The 21,916-nt window shown below is 43.8% G+C and overlaps 1 protein-coding gene across 1 annotated transcript in view; it reads right to left on the bottom strand.

Moving 5' to 3' along the window:
- Window positions 1–21,916, bottom strand: part of LOC147683933 (transient receptor potential cation channel subfamily V member 6-like) — a 201,188-nt gene that overhangs the window by 34,611 nt on the left and 144,661 nt on the right. The window contains exons 10-11 of the mRNA XM_086944925.1: window positions 12,116–12,192; window positions 9,833–9,998 (exon numbers count right to left, since the gene is read on the bottom strand). Coding sequence (XP_086801051.1) covers window positions 9,833–9,998; window positions 12,116–12,192 — 243 coding nt within the window. The remainder of the gene's footprint in view (window positions 1–9,832; window positions 9,999–12,115; window positions 12,193–21,916) is intronic.

Raw genomic sequence — 21,916 nt, 5'->3', positions numbered from 1 at the left:
AACATTTCTTTGCTAGGGCAATTCCCGTTCTGAGCTAGATTTTCATCCACAACGATAAAGGACAATAAGCCAACATATCTGAAAGAAAGGCCATCCCTAATTCTTCATGAGCTATGAAGGATGGAGTGCCCTGCAGCAAGCAAATATCTGTCTCAGGAAGGTATTTTCAACAGTTTGCAATACATCATGCTCAATACAGCGCGGGATCTTGCTGCTATAGATCACATTTGAAATGCATTTAGCCGTATAAATCTGCAAAAGGGCCTGATGGGCCTACTTCCCAAACTGGAAGCAAAATTAAAAACAGCTGCCATAGCCCTAATAAAGTCCCCTTTCTTATGACTTATCAAAGGGTACCAGTTCAAGGTCACATCAAACATTACCCCTAGGTAGGAAAAAAATCGGTCTTAGGGACCGGCACAGTCCCTACCACAAATATATAGGACTTAGGTAGACGGAGGCCCACTTGCATTGCAGACAATTTACTGTTATTCTCCAAAAGGTCCAGAGCCTCCATAAGATGAACAGGAGTTCAGCAGAGATTGCAAACCCCTCGCTGTCCTAGCCATGAGGACAGCATCAGCAGCATACAGTAGGACAGGCAAACTTTGCTTGCCCACCTGAGAACAGTCAGATTTTGATTTCAGGAGGACCTGCTACAGATTATTATTATACAGGTTAAAATGAAAAGGGGCTAGAATGCACCCTTTACAGACCCCTCTCTGGATAGAAAACTGGCGGGTAACTTTGAGATCTTTAAAATAGCGAACTACAGCTTTGGTGTCTCTTTGGAGATCCCTTAAAAACAGGACAATGGCTTTGTCAATGCCACTAGAAAGCATCATCTGCCAAAACTTGGATCTGTTAACCCAATCAAACGTGGAAGACAGATCCATAAAAGCTAAGTAGATGGTGCCCAGTGCAGGCAACAGTGTACTTGTTCAAAATCCCATAAATATATAAACACTGGTCCATCGTTGAGCAACCAGGACAAAAACCATATTGGACTTCAGCCAGTATATTATTATCATCTATCCAGCTCGATCTATCCAGCTCGAAAGCCTGTCTAGAACCATGCGTTGCACCACCTTTACCACATAATCCAAAAGGGAGATGGGCCTATAGCAATGAGTGTTATCCTGATCTCCCTTTTTGAAAACGGGGACAATGGTGGATAACGCCAAGGTATCTGGGCGACCAATCGTAACTGCGGCATTAATGATTGAGGTGAGAGCAGGTACCCAAATATTCAAGTTCGAAATATAGAGGTCTGGGGGATCCCATCAGACACCCCACTATGCCTGCTCTTACTTCCTGTGCTGTAAACACAACCTCAGATTTACTCACAGCAATAACCTGGGGTTCCTGCAAAATAAGGTTAGTCTGAAACATATTCTCAAAGTGACTTACCCAGTCATCCTCGTTATTATGCATATCCAATAAATTGGCACTATTTACTGGCAGAAAATGTTCGTTAATAATGCTCCGGAACTTGGAGCCATTCTTCAGAGTACTGGTCTCTATCAAATCTGACCAGGCCTCCTCTTTCAGAGCGGACTTAAACTTTGTAAGGCGACCTTATATTGTTTACATTATCCCATAACTACAAGGGGGTCCCATGGTATGATACTCAAAACTTCCTTCAATCTCCTGGAAGGACGAGAGCACTCAGAGTCAAACCATTTTGGGCCAGTATTTATATTTATTTAGAAGCTTGTAAAGCGCGCGGCTACCTCCGGCGGAGGTGTCCCGGCGCTAAGATTACCTGAATGTCCCCCGAAGGAGATACCAGGTTTAAGTCCAACTGAGAGAAATAAGAAATGCTGAAGAACATTATGACCGTTTTGTAAACAACCAGGTTTTAAGTTTACGTTGAAAGACAGGCTCAGATTCGATGAACCTGAGGTCAAGAGGTAGGCTGTTCCAGAGCTTGGCAGCTGTGACGGTGAAAGTTCTGACGCCACTGCGGGAGAGCCTGAATCTTGGGACGATCAGTAGACGAAGGCTGTTGGATCTCAGATGTCTTACTGAGGATGAAATTTTAAGGCGTTTGCTCAGATAGGACGGGCCAGTTCCATGAATTGCACGAAATGCCAGAATCAGGATTTTAAAGTCGATGCGCCGGGCTATAGGGAGCCAATGAAGCTCATCCCGGTATGCTCTGACCGAAGTACGGGAAGGAATATTACCAATGAGCCGAGCTGCGGCATTCTGAACAATTTGCAGACGGTCAATCAGATATTGGGGGGCACCTGCATAAAGACTATTGGCATAGTCTAGATGTGTCGTGATAAGTGCCTGGACAACCGTTTTGCGGGATGATTGAGGGAGGTAGGGGAAGATCTTCCTGATCATGCGCAATTTGGTAAAACAAGCCCCCGCAACTTTGTTGACTTGGGAGCTACCAGACAAGGTGTTGTCAAATGTGAAGCCTAAGTTGCGGGCAGCATGTACTGGCGTTGGTGGGGGATTCAAGACGGTGGGCCACCATAGAGTTGAAGGGGGGGGTGATTTCTGGCTGAAGAAGAGAACCTCAGTTTTGTCGGTGTTAAGGGCAAGGTGATTTGCTGACATCCATGTGCAGATATTGCCAAGGCAGTTTTATAAGTTGGAAAAAAGGAATCAGAGTGGTCTCTAAATGAAAAAACAAGCTGAGTATCATCAGCATAAGAGACCACCCTGACACCCCAAGATTCTACTACCTTGGCAAGAGGGGCCACATAGGCGTTAAACAATAAAGGGCTCAAGGCGGAACCCTGGGGCACGCCGCACAGGAGGGGTTTGTCCTCTGATTCAAATGGGTGCATCGTAACCCTCTGAGACCGACTGGACAGGAAAGATTTGGTCCAAGCCAGTACTGTACCACCGACCCCAAGCTGTTGAAGACGGGTTGCAAGTATGTTGTGGGATACAGTATCAAATGCAGCGGATAGGTCGAGGAGGACCAACATGGCCTCCTCGCCCCTATCCACTGATTCCCTGATGATTTCCGAGACTTCTAGCAGCGCCGTCTCGGTGCTGTAGCCGGTTCTAAAGCCGGACTGGGAATCATGTAGCAGCTGATTTGATTCAAGGTATTGAGCCAACTGTTTCTGTACCACTTTCTCCAGTACCTTGGCAGGCTTAGGCAGGAGTGATATGGGCCGGTAGTTGCTAAATTGCGAAGGGTCTGCGCCGGTTTTTTCAGAATGGGAATTAGCCTGGCTTGTTTCCATACTGAGGGAAATTGACCGCAGGACAAGGAGGAGTTCCAGATGGAGAGAAAAGGATTTACTAAAACAGGGGCAAGATTGCCCATGACTTTAGCAGGGACTGGGTCGAGAGGGGAGCCAGTATGAGAACAACGTTTGCCAGAGGCCTTTAATAAATTAACTATAACTCCTGATAGACTTCCAAAAGCCTCCAAAATGTCTGATGGTTTGGCCAGCCTGTCTAGGCAAGTGGCAAACTCCTTATGAAACTGAGCAAGCAGAGATTCATAAAACTGGTCCGGGAAGGTCTGTACCCACTTGAGTCTCCTCTCCCCTTCCACGGCTATCATGGACCCCCTGGCTCCATTCTTAGAAGGTTGTACCACCCGGGGCCAGTCAGTCTAAACACACACTGGATTATGATCACTGTAAGCGTTCTCCTGAATAGTAAAATCTGTAATAAAAGAGAAAAAAGGTGTAGCGGCAACGATGAAATCAATAAAAGACTCACACCCTCTCCCGGTGAAGGTAGGGTCAATATCCCTCTTATCCGGGGGCAACTTATTCATGGCTGAGGTAAAACCAAACTCATTTAAAATAGCATTAAGTATAGAGTCCTGGTAGGTGTGTTCCATGTGCAAGACAGTATGGCATGCACATCGCAGATATCTACTGAAGAAGATTGATGACTGTGTGCTGGTTTAGATCCCACTGGTTTAGGAAGTAGCACTGTTCATCCCTCGACTACATCACATCAGCTTTCCTTTTTTTTTAAAGGACACACTTGCTCATCACAGAATAGCAATATGTTTGTCAGATAGACTTAAACAAGCAATAGAAATCTGTTTACTAAAGGAAAATGTGATAAGAAGAATTGGAGGTGGCAGAGAGGAGTGCATTGGGAAAGGTGGAAAAGGTGGGGAAGGGAAACATGGGTGGGTGGTAATGGAGGAGGTGAAAAAGGGCTACTAAATAGGTAATGCTAGGCATGGCACAAGGGGGTTCACACAAGGGGTAAGTTAGAGAGGAGTGGCTCTCAGATGTGGATAAAGAATAGTAGAGAAAGTGAAGATAATGGAAGAGGGAGGCCCTTGCTTTGATGAGAAGTGGAGGAAGAGGGAAGGAATGAGGAAAAAAAGGTGGTAACAAGCAGAGAAAAAAAGAAAAGAAACGTCCAGGGGAGAGCAGAAGGGGAAGGTGGAGAAGTTCGATGGGTGGCAAAGGGAGGAGATGGTAAGCAGACCATGTGAAACAAGAGGAGGTGGATGTATGATGTTACGACGCTATCAAAATGATCGCGGTACATCACAACACAGTTTTTACAATGCAAGTCGTTACCACGACTTGCGCTGTAGGGTGCTGGATTTAGGAATAGTATAATTTACTATTCCAACTCCCGCCTACGTACAGTAGGGAAGGTGTTAGAATAGTAAATCTACTATTCCTTAGTCTAGAGCGCCCTCTAGGTGCAAGTCGTGGTAACGACTTGCGTTTTTGGTACTGTGGTGTTTTGACCGCGCCGTAAAGGTTGTTTACGGTTTAGTTAGGACGGTGTCGGCTGCTTCTTTCCTTTCCTTGTGTGCTCAGACTAAACAGCAACCCTCCTGTCTCCTCGAATCTATGCTTGCTGTGTTTTTGTGCCCTTATCTGATTTCCAACATCAGCACCATGTCGATTCAGCTGTTAATTGTGCGTTCATAACATTAACCTGTTTGTGTTGACCCACCTACTTCCTCTCACATTGAATAAGGGGATTTCTGTTCCTGTATCCGGTGTCTTGCTCGCCCTCTTGCCCAGCTTTAACAAGTTATGTTTATTGGGTCATATATGGAAGGCCACTGGAATTATGTAATTCTGCTGCTTTTTTGTTGTTGCATAATTAATGTTTTGCCGCATTAGCACAAAATCCACCACCTGCTGTTTAATCCGCAGATTCCAGCAAACAAGTGTTGTTTCTAAGTCAAGGTGACCAAAATATACTAAAAACTTGGCGATATGTGTTTGTGTGTGTTGGAAGACCCCTTTGCAACTGGTAACTGGCCATCCTTCAGTTGCATATTTATGTGTTTGGTGTTAAACTGGCTGTGGAGAGGTGAAATCTTTGACCCAGACAGAATTACCATGTGGAGAAATGACAAAACAATGAAGTAATGCTATCAAAAAATGTGGCACATTATGCCACATAATTTGCCGTTTCTTGACATATAAGTTAGTCAACACTGTTGCATAATTTGGTGCTCCCCTGGCACATCATTCCAGTAGCCCTGGTTATATGGCAGGTTTGTAGTTTTTCGTGTGCTTTAGTCTGCTGAATGTTGATGACGTACTGATTTGGGGTCTTAAGGTGAGGTAGTTGAACTGATGTTTTGTTCTGGTTACATATTCAGGCAGGTCTCATTTGGGTGCATAGGTTTTCAGTGGCTTCTCAAGTTTCTTTCTGATTAAACAAAACTAAGACAGCCATGCAACATGACACCACAGTTCGTTTTCTTTCTTGATGAAAATATGAATGCTTGAATACATTCACTGTCATTCCAAATGCAGACAATTGTAAGATAGACAATTTAAAATATAAGCCACAGTGTGGGAATTATGCCTGCATTATGCATCGCATACACCTTTTACTATGTGCCGAGATTGCTTATTAGTTTATCATTACTTAAAATATGCAGATTATTTAGAACAAAGAAGCAGCGTATGAATGTTACAGACATATGGAGTGCAACATGCAGATCTATAATTTATAAAAATTATTAGTGAATAGCTGTGAGTAACTTTTCACAGAGGGCTTCTGAGTTACATGAAACAGGCAAGACTAAAGCTTGAGTTGTCCATATCACTAAGAACATCAGGATAAAACCACCCTCTTTATTCACAGTTACCCATCTGCAATTTTATGTGATGTATTGCCCCACACCATCTTCCACTGCTCACAAGAGCAGTGTTGGGGAAAGGAGTCACGGGAGAGCCATTCATAACCAGATGTCCAGTCATCCAACCCACATGTCCTTGGCATTAGCCCCTCCCCCTCTCATATTATAAAGTACTATGGGGCATATTACCAACGAGTAGTGACAGTTATCGCTAACTAGGCCTTGCAACGATTTTTTTTATCGCTAAGCATCGTCGGAAATTATCACTGAGATAACTTGCTATTAGCGACGTTTATCTCAGAAGTGATAAAAATCCTCACGCTAACTGCCAAATGAGAGATTATCGCTGGAAAACCAACGATAATCTCTCGAAGTTTGGCGCTAGCTTGATGATAGGGGCTTACAAACTTAGCCGTGATATCCACCTTCCATAGGATATCATGGCTAAGTCAGGAAAATACCAGGTGTAAAAAAAGCAGCGCTAACCGCGGTTAGCGCTGCTTTTTTTGTCACTAACAGGGTTAGCGATATCCTTGATAATAGGAGAAATGTCGCTTAACAACATTTCTCCTATTATTTTTCTCTGAAACGCCCCGTTTGCATCTCATTAGAGATGCAAGGGGAAGCAAAGAGAAAAATGGTGCTAACATGCGAATTTGCGTGTTAGCACCCTGTTGCTGATAGGGAGATAATTTTATCTCCGCTTTCATGGCTTTTAAAGCCAAAAAAGCAGAGATAAATCCCTTGATAATATGCCCCCTTGTGTTCCTGCTACCTGTTCCCAACCCAATGCGAAAAATTAATAGCTGGTGTCCCGCCACTCTTCCATACCACCAACTGTGCATTCCCTCCTTTCACCCCAAACACCAGCGTATATTTAATCACCCCATGGTGGCCCCGTGTGCCTATTTTTTTGCAGAAATTCTAGGTGTCAGTTTAACGTATTTTAAACTAGGACATATGTACTGCTGTTCATGGCATTTGGCAGAAGTGGCAGAAGGTCGGGCAGTGCCAGCTGCTATGGACTCCTTTGGACTATGGCACTTCATTTTTTACAAATAATGCACTGCCTAGTGAGCTTGCCTTTTTATTAATTTGCAAGCTGGGGAAAAAAGAAGTACATTCACAGATGTCATCTTCAGTCCTGACTATACTTATGATCCATCAGGTTACCCCATGGAGTAATCCCCACATTCTCTGAAATTTTTCATTTACACCCACATTGTTATAAAAAAAAGACGCTTCCCAGTGCATAATGTACTTCATTTTCATTCTCCTATTTTCAACTGTATGAACCTCATCTGATTTCCACAACTGGGCCATGTTACATTTTGCAACTTTTTGTGCTTTTCAGCAAAGCATGTTTTTGATGTCTGGGTGGGACAGCAAAGGCCGCGTCCATCAATGAATCTATTGGATGGCAGAGGAAGAGCTCCTCCCACATTCTTCTGCCTTTGTGGGTCTGTGGAGGCCCATGAGCAGTGGCGGGCGCTTTTGAAAAGTAGTGGTGGGGGGGGGGGGGGCGCAGGAGAAGGCTTGATTTAAAAAAATAATAATAAAAGTTCATTTACCTGAAGGGCTGCCTCCTTTCCTGCGTCCGACGCAGGAAACAGGAAGCACACAGGCTCCCAGACTTCTCTAAACCAATCACAATGCAGCTCTCAACAGCACGACAGTGGCATCGTGATTGGTCTGAGCACCATGGTTCGGTGCTCAGACAGGTGGAAGCCTGTGCATGTTCTTCACCCGGCTGTCCAAACCATCATGCACACTTAAATGCACATTATACCACTACTCCTCCCTCTCCCTGTGACACAGCCCAGCCCCACCCTGCCTAAACCCGAATCGGGCTCCATAGAGAAAAATAAAATGATAATAAGGTAACGTTAGTAAGGTTGCCTTATTATCATTTTAGTTTTCCTTTTACACTCAGTGGAACTACGCTCCTCCGCCTTAGCTGAGGAGCCGCCGCTGACCATGAGAGGCATAAGGCGGCAGCCGAAACAGCCTGTCACCATTCTACTGCCTCCATGGGGCATTAGCAGAACTGGGTCAATCAATCAATAAGAACATTTGTAAAGCGCACTACTCACCCGTGGGGGTCTCAAGGCGCTGGGGGGGGGTTGCTGCTACTGCTCGAATAGCCAGGTCCTGAGAAGTCTTGTGAAGATTAGCAGGTCGTGGGTCTGCCGTAGGAGGATGGGGCGGGTGTTCCAGGTCTTGGCGGCGAGGTGAGAGAACGATCTGCCACCGGAGGTCCGCTCTTTGGATGCGGGGGACAGTGGCGAGGGCGAGGTCGGCGGAGCGGAGCTGGCGGTTGGGGGTGTAGAAGGTGAGTTGTCTGTTGAGGTAAGCTGGTCCGGTGTTGTGTAGTGCCCTGTGTGCGTGGGTGAGGAGCTTGAAGGTGATCCTCTTGTTGACGGGGAGGTAGGGGAGGTCTCTCAGGTGGGGTGTGATGTGGCTGCGGCGTGGAATGTGGGGGATCAGGCGTGCAGAGGTGTTCTGAATGTGTTGAAGTCGTTTCAGGAGTTTGGCCGAGGCTTCTGCGTAGAAGGCGTTTCCGTAGTCCAACCTGCTGCTGACGAGGGCCTGGGTGACCGTTCTTCTTCTTTCGGTGGGAATCCACCTGTAGATCTTGAGGAGCATGCAGAGGGTGTTGAAGCAGGAGGACGAGACGGCGTTGACCTGCTTTGTCATGGAGAGAGTAGAGTCGAGGATAAACCCCAGGTTGCATGCGTGGTCGGTGGGTGTTGGTGCTGTTCCCAGTGCGGTCGGCAACAGGAGTTGTTCCAGGCTGAGGGGGTGGAGCCGAGGATGAGGACTTCCGTCTTGTCTGAGTTCAGCTTCAGACAACTGTTCTTCATCCACTCGGCGACGGCTTTCATTCCTTCGTGGAGTTTGGTTTCGGCAGTGAGGGGGTCCTTGGTGAGGGAGAGGATCAGCTGGGTGTCATCGGCATAGGAGATGATGTTGAGGTCATGCAGCCGGGCGACTGGTCGAGCTGAGCCATGTAGTTGCTGAACAGTGTCGGACTGAGGGATCAGCCGTGGGGTATCCCGCAGATGATCTTGGTGGCTTCAGAGCAGACAGGGGGGAGGCGGACGCTCTGGGTTCTGCCGAAGAGGAAGGAGTGGTCCAGTCCAGAGACTTGTCTCGGACCCGAGTGTCGTGGAGGCGTGTGTGTAGGGTGTGGTGGCAGACAGTGTTGAAGGCGGCTGACAGGTCCAGGAGGATGAGGGCCGCGGTTTTGCAGTTGTCCAGCAGGGCCCTGATGTCATCGGTGGTGGCAATGAGGGCAGTTTTGGTGCTGTGGTTGCTGCGGAACCCAGATTGGGACGGGTCCAGGATGCTGTTCTCCTCAAGGTAGCGGGTCAGTTGTCTGTTGACGGTCTTCTCGATGACCTTCTCCAGGAACGGGAGCAGGGAAATGGGTCAGAAGTTCTTGAGGTCCTTAGGGTCAGCCTTGGGTTTTTTGAGTAATGTGTTGATCTGGGCGTGCTTCCAGCTCTCCGGTAAGATCGAAGTGGCTGCGGTGCACAGTGGCAGCAAGTGTTTCCCTTTATGATCGAACAACTGGGAGAAATAACTTTTGTTTCCCACTGATGCTACGTCATAGGACTGAATAAACAGAGTTAACAATGGAGACTGATGACAATCTATTAGAATCTTACATACATATGGGTTACATGAATCAAGGCATAGAATACAGAGATTATCAACAAGCACATGTATTTTTATTCCAAATACTAAAACCTTTTAAGCACATACCTTTTGAATCATGATACACAAAGGGCCGAGGTGACTGGATCCACGAGCAAAATAGATCACATTGCTCCACGCACATACTAGAGCCAATGGCAACACAACTGTCTCTCCATCGAGGCTGCAAATCCTCAGTATCATATTTATCACAATAAGGCATGCGCACAGTACCCTAGAACAAAAAAGTCTATTACAAAAAAAGCATGGTCACCTTTTCAAGCACATTTTCATTGTTCCTATTGAAAGTGGCCCACCTTGTCAATTATCAGAAAAATTATGTCTCAAAAGCTACCCACCTTAAACATATAGACTATTTCCTGATGCTATTTCAGCATTGGTTATTTATTTGTTTTGGAAACTATTTTGTTGCTTTGTGTATATTCTGTGATACTATTTAATTTCTAAGTGGCTTCAAAACAACTTGTGTCTAACATTATGTCTGCTTTACAAATTAAATTAATGTAAATGCGAATAACACACCTAGAGCCCCAGTAATTCTGCAGTACGCAATTCCACAATAGCTATTTGAGAAAACAAAAAAACTTAGAACCAAGGGATACAGCAGAAAGTAGACAAATTTGCTTGTCTGAAGATATACAGTGGATATCCTCACTTCTGCTACCGCTCCACCACTCCCGTTCCTCTAACATTCATGCTGTTCCTTCTGATAAAGGCCCTAGTTTAATCCCATTCCCAGGTAAGAAAGTGTGTGGATAAACCATGAAAAATACCATAAAAGATACAGGAAGGGTCTAGGAGACAAAGAAGGCCTGTGAGAAAAAACAAAAGAAACAAATACACATCGTCTATTGTATTGTCAACTTTCCATAAATGGCCTGTCTTATGTATGGTCGGTATTCACCAATTAAATGCCTCTTGAAATAGCTTGGGGTGTCGGTTTTAATCACCATATGCAGTCGGTGGATTTCACCAGCAGAAGCGACTCAGTGGGATAGTTCATGTTACAGTGGGTGCACTTTGTAGTTTCCCAGAAAATGAAGGAGGGAGAGCAATGGGCTTGGACAGAGATCTTCTCCGTGGAATAGGCCTGGATGTCAGCATAAGGTAGCCTGTCCTATGAACTTGGAGTTCTGAAATCCCTGCTGCACTCTTTTTCCTCCAAGAATCATTTCAGTTAAAGGCTCTCTTTCTTCGTTGAACACATCTCTGCTCTGCAGATCTCCCCGCTGCAGTTTTCCCCAGTGATACATTATCTAGGATTGTCACACCTTTTCCTCTTCAGTTTTTTAAACTCTTTGTTAAATTCCTGCACCCTGTGGGAACCACTCACACACACAGCAATATACAATGTTTTATAATTACAGCAGAATGCTGACGGAGAAAGATTTGAACAAATTCTCTTGATTTTAATTTTCTCATGGTTTTATGCTCTTATTGTCTGCTACTTTCCTTTCATGTCTGCTAAAATAAAATATTCAGGACTTCCTTCTCCAATCACTCCAGTAAGTGTCCTCAGATCCTAATGTTCACTTTACAAACCCAGCCAGCTGGTATTGAGACAAATTAAAGTCCCTCTACAGGTTACAAGGATTTTTTACCTTTTCCTGTCCCTCAATTGAGAAATCAACAGCAATCTTGCTTAGAGTCTTACCATCTTTGTCGAAATGTTCATTCAATAGGCCAGAATCTTGTGGTCAGTGTGAAAGTAATATTATGGCTTGAGGAGTGGTTAATTGATGTTCGTATGAACCCCGTGGGAGGAACTTACACTGGTTACAGACCTGCACATTTGTGAAACTTAGTTTTTATAAACCTGCAACAACTTTACAAAGTTGTTCAGATTTTATTGTTATTATTATATAGAGGGTGACACAAATCTGCTAAAAGTATGTCTTTGCAGGAAGACATACCCAATAAAACCTACCCCTAGCTGAACAGCATTCATAAAAACAAAACTGCAAGAACATTGTCTAAGAAACTGTCCTGACAAAACCTTTCTTCCAGAAAAACATTTCCCAGGAAAAGTTGTTCAAAGTACACAAACCTCTAACTTTGAGAAATGTGCCATTTTTGTACTTCTTACAACTTCACTGGTGAATCTATAATTTAATATACCCTTATTTGTGATTTTAGAAATATTCTACATGTAGCAACTGAAAAAACTAATGGGCCTTTATTTTGGGAGTGATTTGAAAAAATAGTTTCTGGAATTTGTGACTGTTTTTCAATGCACTTTAAAGTTTGTATTCAGTGGAATGACAAGGCAGTTTAGAATCCACCAGAAATTATTGCATGAATACTATACTAACTGTTCAAATATTTACTTACATGATTGTATGAAATGGTCCCCCAGTTATTGTGGTTCCAAATAAGTGTGACAGCCCTTTCCGATAAATGCGTGGGATCTAAAACAAGCAGAATATGGCAAAATTATAATTATTGTATACCCTGACACCCTTCCTCACAAAGTACACTTTAAGGTTATCCTGACAGCAATTCCTTTGCAACTGCACCTAGGCAGACAAAGGAAAATATTGTTACAAAATGTAGAGAAACAACAGAAATATCACTATAGATGAATTCATGTGGAATAAAATTCAAAATCTAATGATACTTTTACCATCAAACATTTGATAAAGTATTTCTTATTTGTGAAATCATGTGGAAAATTGACGGGTTATGATCAGTTGGACAGACTGCTAGTTAAAGGATGTCATGGGGAGTTGAATCCTTCTACATCTCCAGCAATATTGGGTGGGCTGAATGTATTACTTGCTTAATCCAACTAACACGTAGTGTCCATAATGTCCATATGTGTTATTGGCATAACATTCTGTGGAACATGGTCATTGCTATAGGTAAGGTGAAAAATAGAATACTTAAAATATAATAAAGAGATCACATTTGCACCTAAGCATCAGAAGATGGCATATGCATGCAACCCCAGAAATTTTCCAGTTGCACATGAAGTACATGTCCTAATGCTAAACATTTTCCCTTAGGGCATAAAGCAGAGTTATTAACTGGTGTGCATATGTGCAGTCTGCAGAAATACACTGGAAAACAGATACAGACAACCTTAAGGGCAAACAAAAACACTTACTCTAAGGTGTAGTTGTGTGGAAGAGCAGTTTCTTCCCTATATGCCTTAAATCACCCTATTTTTTACCAAAAAGAAGGGGACTGATTCAATTAAGGCCCACAGAGGCTGGAATCTAATAAACAATTAAATGAAATGATGTCATTGTTAAATCACCCTACAACACCATGACAAAAAATGTAAAAGTCTACCACAAGCAATAATTTCACTATTCTTGTTAGGTTCAGTAAAGGTTTCAGTCATTTTAACCTGAGCTCAACCCTTGGTAGCTATGGTACAAACGAAACTGGCTTAACTTAAGAAAATGTGTAAAGCATTTAAAAGTACTAAAACAGTAAAAAAGAAAAAAGGTACAAGCAGGAAAATTCCAGAGCCCGCACACAGGAAGTTGTCAACGTCGATCTGATGCTGCTCGGCATTGGATCCTGTGAAGATTTATACCCTTGGATTTAGAGCCTGATTTAGATTTTAGCGGAAGGCTACTCCTTCACAACGGTGACGAATATCCTGTCTGGTGAAATATAAATCCCATAATATCTTATGGGATTTATATTTTGTTGGAAGAGGCATCCGTCGCCGTTGTGATGGAGTAACCAGTCTACCAAAATCTAAATCAGGCCTGTAGTCTCTTTTCTGAAAGTCAGATTGCTTCACCGGGAAAAGGCTGATGGCTGTAGCCAGAAAGGGTTTGACGTTTTTGGATACCCCTAGGTGTTGGCCAGCTGAATCAGATTTGTGCTGTGAAAAATATTGTAGCTCGAGATTCGCTGAAATTGAGCCTGTCGATGATGCAGCTTCAGCGTATCGTCTTGCAAGTAGGACCTGGTCTGTTGTCGGCTCTCCAGGCAGAAATTCTACAAGATGTTTTTAATTTCCAGCATTTAGGATTAGACAGGAAAAGTACACTCCAACACCTTTCCAAGGGCCCCAGGACATGGGAACACCACCAGGAGAAGCCAACAGACGGGTCCAGGGCAGGTCCAGTTAGAAATAGTCAGCTGTGCTCTTCAGGAAAGTGGACTTCTTGCAGCTTCTGTGTCCATGCAGAATAACAAAAGGTCAGAGAACTGACCCATGGAGTCAATTTCACAGTCTTGGGTACAAGTGGGAGCGGTCCAACATTTGGGGGTCTCCTCACAAGTCACAATAGCAGGTGCAGTCTCTTTTCTGTCTTTCACAGGTCCAAAGGTGCTCCGAAGAAGTTACTGGGGGTGCCACATTTTCCCAATGCCAGCCTGTGGGTGAGGGAAACACCTGGTCACTCCCAAACCAATTGGGCAAACGTTGCAAGGGGGACCCCACTCACTGTCTTTACTGAAAACTGTACTCTTCCCAACTCAAAACCAAGATGGCCTATACCTTTTTTACCTGTGCAGAGCTCTATGTGGCCACCCAGAGGTGTGGATATGACAATGAACAAACCCACCCTTGTGGTGACTCAAAACCGGTTCTAGGGGCAGGCCCAGACATGAGCTACATCTGCCTGTGACAGAGTAGGCTTCACTTGAAGTTAATTAAGTTCATGGGCACAACCAGATGGCAATGATGTCAGGAGATGTCAACACCACCCTCCCTTTGTCTCAACTCTGGAAGCTACTTCACACCTAATTAAGGATCCATTTAGTTCTTTGGTGACTGAGCAATGACAAAATGGCACATTTGGCCCAGACAGAAAAAATTACTACTTTCTAGAAGTGTCATTTTCAAAATAGTAATATAGAATTTGAATTTACCATTATGTTGGATTTTAAATTACTATTAAAATGAGTCCTTAAATAATTTTTTACCTACTCCTAAACTGAAGTTAAGCATTATAAGGTGTTATAATGCAACCCAGTGCTTTTTTTTGAAGGAGCAGCCTTGCCACATTGATAACCAAATTGGAGGTTTTTCACTGCCAGGAAATGTAAAACATAGAATATACATGTTTTTCATTTTAAACATCATGCACCCTTCCCTATGGGCATTTAGGGGCATATATACAAAACATTTCCTAAATAGTGACTCCTTAGAAATCTCTATTTAGGAAATGCAAAATGATATGTATGAAATAGACAATTTCCTAATAGCGATTCCTACAAAGTACGAATCGCTAGTAGGAAATTCAAATAGGAAATCTCATGCTATTCTTTCCAATGGTCCGGTGTAGCATTTTCAAAATAGTGATTTCATAATAGGAAAACGCTATTTTAGAAATGCTAAACCAAGGATGGCTATGAGCATAAAGCTCTGTGATGCACCTTAAAAAATGGTGCACATGAGGAGAACACATATGCCGTAGGGGCATATATCCCTCTATCGCACTTCAAAAAAAGAAACTTTGAGTGCTTTCTTTAAATTGTACATGCTTACCATTGACTTGGAGTCAATGGTAATTGCATTTCCTAAATACCCAATCCACATTTAGGAAATGCTTTCTACACTTGCATAGGAATCGCAAATAGGTAATGCCTATTTGCGATTTCCTATTTAGAAGATTGCAAATTTCGATTTCTACTGGGTAGAAATCGCAATTTGAGATCGCTTCAAGAGCTTTGTACACATGAAAAGCCCATTTAGTATTTCTTAATTACCCCAAAAAGCGATTTGGTTTGTTACAAAATGCTGAATGGCTTCATACATCTGGCCCTTAGTGCCTAGCTTAGGTGTAACTTCAAAGTATTAAAAAAGGAAGGGCTCATCCTGGTAAAACGTTGATTTTGCCAGGTCAAAATTGAAAATTTTAAAACTGCATGGTATTCCAAGAAGCCCCCAGGCAGGTTGGGGGGCAACAGGGAAAAGCAGATGCAGAGACTGGAGTCCTTTTACATTATTGAACTTAATACTAAGACCCCAGTTGGGTGAAATATGGAGGAGGAATTGTTTATACATCTTTGATACCTACCTCTTCTCTTTTAATATTGGGTGGTAACTATAGTCATGGATAATGGTTATCAGTATAGATAAGGGATTAAAAATAAATCTTTTAACATTTTTTTATTTGATTATGAGTGGGTGAGGTTGTAGTTCAAACCACCCAGAATAGGCTACTAGACAAGCTAGTTAGGCATGGTAGTGTTCACTCATGATGGACTTAGGCCCACTAGGGCAATACTTCTCGACAAAAGTAAGATTCAATAGAAAAATACACACAGGGGCAGAATTTGCAATGTGTAAAGAGAATGAGAATATGCAAGAAATAATGTATTATACATCACATAAATCTGGCCAAAAATATTTAGGATCATTATTTAAATTTAAATTTTGAATGATCAATTCAGGAATTCCTTTTTTCACTAAAGTTAGAGAAAAACTATCAGTGTTTTGTTTGTGTTAATTATGAAATATTAATGTGATTACTATAAAGAAGCTGACAAATGATGCTCTTGTATGTGTGATCAAGGCTGTGAGTGTTGGGCGAAATGCGTTATGGTGGAATTGTTTGAATAAAACATTTACCCTTGTAACATTGTGAGTGTGGATGCTGTTTACTGGAGGTGTGCGGAGTTTGAATATACATAGGAGCTAGCTGACTTCGTATTTGAGTCACGCTGCACTTGCTTTGGAAAACTGTGACAAGCAGCAACATATATATATATATATGCGGAGCTAGCTGAACTCCCGCCCATGGGAGGGCCGAATCATTGTTCAAAAGGAGGGAAAGAGCGAGTCTCAGTGCAATAGGCATCTGAGGAAGGCACACTCGCCGAAATGCATTATGCCTGCACTTCGTGAATAAATGGCTGCCGAAGTTTCCCCTGCTGTGTCCTCTGGTCCTTTCCTGTTGGAGGTGATCGTTTTGTGTATATTTTCGCGTGCTGGCCAGTGGCACGTGTGAGAGGACCTCGCCTCATCAAGTGGCCTGCAAGAACACCGGCAAACTTCTGTGGCATCCAAGGGATTGGAAAATTGCAGGCCTGCCACATGCAAGGGTCGGGGAATGTGGCCGCTGCTATCAGCAGTCTGTCACTGAATGGAGACGCACGGTAACTGTACTTTTGCGTCACGACCACACTTGAACCCTGAATTGTGGAATAGGCGTTGGGGATCCAAGGCAACCATTAACACGGTTTATTTTGGGACTCACTTGGTTGTCAGTAAACCCCTCCCTCCTTCAGTCAAGGCACTACAGCGCTGACCAAAACTCCGCTTCTGACATTTATTGCGGCAGTGCATGCTGGTTACTGGAGTCTTCGACATCGGGACAGCAGCTGTCCTCAATCAGCAGCGGAGCTAGCTGAACTCCCGCCCATGGGAGGGCCGAATCATTGTTCAAAAGGAGGGAAAGAGCGAGTCTCAGTGCAATAGGCATCTGAGGAAGGCACACTCGCCGAAATGCATTATGCCTGCACTTCGTGAATAAATGGCTGCCGAAGTTTCCCCTGCTGTGTCCTCTGGTCCTTTCCTGTTGGAGGTGATCGTTTTGTGTATATTTTCGCGTGCTGGCCAGTGGCACGTGTGAGAGGACCTCGCCTCATCAAGTGGCCTGCAAGAACACCGGCAAACTTCTGTGGCATCCAAGGGATTGGAAAATTGCAGGCCTGCCACATGCAAGGGTCGGGGAATGTGGCCGCTGCTATCAGCAGTCTGTCACTGAATGGAGACGCACGGTAACTGTACTTTTGCGTCACGACCACACTTGAACCCTGAATTGTGGAATAGGCGTTGGGGATCCAAGGCAACCATTAACACGGTTTATTTTGGGACTCACTTGGTTGTCAGTAAACCCCTCCCTCCTTCAGTCAAGGCACTACAGCGCTGACCAAAACTCCGCTTCTGACATTTATTGCGGCAGTGCATGCTGGTTACTGGAGTCTTCAACATCGGGACAGCAGCTGTCCTCAATCAGCAGCGGAGCTAGCTGAACTCCCGCCCATGGGAGGGCCGAATCATTGTTCAAAAGGAGGGAAAGAGCGAGTCTCAGTGCAATAGGCATCTGAGGAAGGCACACTCGCCGAAATGCATTATGCCTGCACTTCGTGAATAAATGGCTGCCGAAGTTTCCCCTGCTGTGTCCTCTGGTCCTTTCCTGTTGGAGGTGATCGTTTTGTGTATATTTTCGCGTGCTGGCCAGTGGCACGTGTGAGAGGACCTCGCCTCATCAAGTGGCCTGCAAGAACACCGGCAAACTTCTGTGGCATCCAAGGGATTGGAAAATTGCAGGCCTGCCACATGCAAGGGTCGGGGAATGTGGCCGCTGCTATCAGCAGTCTGTCACTGAATGGAGACGCACGGTAACTGTACTTTTGCGTCACGACCACACTTGAACCCTGAATTGTGGAATAGGCGTTGGGGATCCAAGGCAACCATTAACACGGTTTATTTTGGGACTCACTTGGTTGTCAGTAAACCCCTCCCTCCTTCAGTCAAGGCACTACAGCGCTGACCAAAACTCCGCTTCTGACATTTATTGCGGCAGTGCATGCTGGTTACTGGAGTCTTCGACATCGGGACAGCAGCTGTCCTCAATCAGCAGCGGAGCTAGCTGAACTCCCGCCCATGGGAGGGCCGAATCATTGTTCAAAAGGAGGGAAAGAGCGAGTCTCAGTGCAATAGGCATCTGAGGAAGGCACACTCGCCGAAATGCATTATGCCTGCACTTCGTGAATAAATGGCTGCCGAAGTTTCCCCTGCTGTGTCCTCTGGTCCTTTCCTGTTGGAGGTGATCGTTTTGTGTATATTTTCGCGTGCTGGCCAGTGGCACGTGTGAGAGGACCTCGCCTCATCAAGTGGCCTGTAAGAACACCGGCAAACTTCTGTGGCATCCAAGGGATTGGAAAATTGCAGGCCTGCCACATGCAAGGGTCGGGGAATGTGGCCGCTGCTATCAGCAGTCTGTCACTGAATGGAGACGCACGGTAACTGTACTTTTGCGTCACGACCACACTTGAACCCTGAATTGTGGAATAGGCGTTGGGGATCCAAGGCAACCATTAACACGGTTTATTTTGGGACTCACTTGGTTGTCAGTAAACCCCTCCCTCCTTCAGTCAAGGCACTACAGCGCTGACCAAAACTCCGCTTCTGACATTTATTGCGGCAGTGCATGCTGGTTACTGGAGTCTTCGACATCGGGACAGCAGCTGTCCTCAATCAGCAGCGGAGCTAGCTGAACTCCCGCCCATGGGAGGGCCGAATCATTGTTCAAAAGGAGGGAAAGAGCGAGTCTCAGTGCAATAGGCATCTGAGGAAGGCACACTCGCCGAAATGCATTATGCCTGCACTTCGTGAATAAATGGCTGCCGAAGTTTCCCCTGCTGTGTCCTCTGGTCCTTTCCTGTTGGAGGTGATCGTTTTATGTATATATATATATATGTATATATATATATATATATATATATATATATATATGCAAAATTCCAAAACAACTCCAACAGTCTCACACTGCTCGTCGAAGATGGACACGGACCCAGGGAGCAGGTATGTGCTTCAAATTTTCTTTATTCCTGATATGTGTATATATATATATATGGAAGAAAAGGTTGCCACCTAGGTGGGAATGCACTTACAGGTATTGCTTCAGCTTTCACACCTGTGCATAATCACTGAGGGTATTTACTGGTGCCTGCAGCTGCCGTCATGTCACATGTGCTGCCACTGAAGAGGGCGTTGGCCCGAAACGCGTCTGGCAGGAAAGGGACTCTGTTCGCAGCTCGCGCCCTTGCGCTGGCATTAATTCCTACCTGTAAGTGCATTCCCACCTAGGTGGCAACCTTTTCTTCCATTTGTTAGCGGCCGGCCACGGTCGCGGGTTTGCACATCCGCGGACAAACTGCGGGTCCACGGCTGCCTCATTTGGGCAGCTTTTTGTGGTACAGGAGGTGCCTTTACTTGCGGGGTGCTTGCGGGGACATTGGCAATCCCTTTAAAACTTTTTTTGCATGCGAATGGCGGCGGCGACCCACTTGGGTTTTATCGAACCACCAGTCCCAGAAAGCATTGCTTCAGGTTTCACACCTGTGCATAATCACTGAGGGTATTTACTGGTGCCTGCAGCTGCCGTCATGTCACATGTGCTGCCACTGAAGAGGGCGTTGGCCCGAAACGCGTCTGCAGGAAAGGGACTCTGTTCGCAGCTCGCGCCCTTGCGCTGGCATTAATTCCTACCTGTAAGTGCATTCCCACCTAGGTGGCAACCTTTTCTTCCATATATATATATTAACAGCTTTCAGCTCTAAACCACAAAACATTAAGTTTCACTTAACATGTAAAAGTGAATTTGTGGTTTACATACTAGAGTGCACTTGTATTTTAAAGTATGTAGGTAGTACCAAGCTTCCCAGCCACAAGAGGATCCTACAACACATTAGGGCGATCACCAATAATGACCCTAATTACCCTGTGGCGAGACACTTCCATGAAGTCCATGGTGGAAACCTGAAAGATCTTAGGTATTACATCATAGACGCAGTCCCCGTGCAGAGAAGAGGAGGGGATAGGGAAGGCATGCTGCGAAGGCTTGAGACACACTACATCTTGACCCTAGACACTAAGCAGCCAAAAGGTCTCAATATGACTGAGGATCTATACACATTTTTAGAATGATTATTGGGAAGTCATTGCTTATACTAGGCACTAAAAGTCTGTGTGGTTTTCATCAATTCAATGCAACAGAATGTAAAAAATGTAAAGTTTGAATCCTCCATAACTTCCAAGATGTAAATACTTTGTGAACTTGTTTTGTATTGTAAATAATGGATTTTACAAGGTGAAAATGAGAAACATACATATATATATATTTTTGATACTAATAGGGTTTTAATTATTTATGCAATTTTAAACGAACCATGAGTGGATTGAACAACAATAATCATCAATTTTCTGTAGATGTTGGTCAATTGTGGGAATCACTCATTCGGACAAGTATATTTAGTTGCATTTATTTGGAAGAACCCTTTGAGAAAAAGATATATAATTTTCCTTGTATTTATCACACGAAGAATAGGAATTGTTCTTTGAATTGTTTTTTGGTAAGGTACATTTGTGTGTAAATATAATTTTTTGTTCACATTGGGTATTATTTTGTGTCTATTGGAAAAAAGAGGTTTTTATCTATCACGTTTTGAACAATGTTTTAGTTTTAATTCCTCTTTGTTTGGATTCACGGTGATGCACTGTAGTATTCAGTGAATGGATATTTGAAATACAGTTAACAATAAGCCATTATATTATACTGAAATATTTTTGAGATTTAACCCTCATGCATAACCTTTTGCAAATGTATTTTACAATCATTACCTGTATTTTACGTATCACACTAAGAAAATAATGAAAGAAAGCTGTAAATAGTATACTTTCTATGTCCATTCACGCACTTGCACTTTAAAAGGAGGTGCATCCCACGACACTGTTGTCATGTGATCAAGGCAGGGATCTGCCGAAACGCGTCGTGGCTGATGTGGTTGCACTTTAAAATGAAATAAAAAAGAAGCACTGAATCGGGTCTACCTCGTCTTTTGCATATTTGGCTGTCGGTTTTCATTGGGAGACTGAGACGAGTTCTTGCAGCATATATATATATATATATATATATATATATATATATATATATATATATATATATATATATATATATATATATATATATATATATTTATTGTTTTAGTTTGTACACCCTTGACTGCCAGTATGATTGAGTCGAACATTTCCAACATATGTAGGCATAAGAAGCTGGCAGCACAGCTCAGCATACCCCATGAAGTCGTTTTTATTTCATTTTATTTCTTTTACAAAAGTGCAATTGTGCATTAATGGCCAACACGTTTCGGCTGGAGCCTTCCACTGGTCCATATATACATACATACATTGCAGTTTTATATAGCATTAGGACCGCCAAAGGGTGTTGGAGCCTTTTACATGAGCACCAGGTTACATTACACAAGGTCAGTTTCATTTTATTATAAGCACAGGAGATTAAGTGATTCACAGAGAATCAAAGGATGTTGAGCGTCAACGCCGGGAGTCAAACCTTGTTCCCCCGATCCAAAGTCAGCATCTCTGGCCACATCCATATTTCCCAATTTATGTGTGAAAGAGATACACATATGGTA

Source organism: Lissotriton vulgaris, chromosome 11 (genome assembly GCF_964263255.1).
Source record: "Lissotriton vulgaris chromosome 11, aLisVul1.2, whole genome shotgun sequence".
Lineage (NCBI taxonomy): Eukaryota > Metazoa > Chordata > Amphibia > Caudata > Salamandridae > Lissotriton > Lissotriton vulgaris.
The sequence above is the reverse complement of the archived record's forward strand: the minus strand, read 5'-3'. Positions and strand labels throughout refer to the sequence as shown.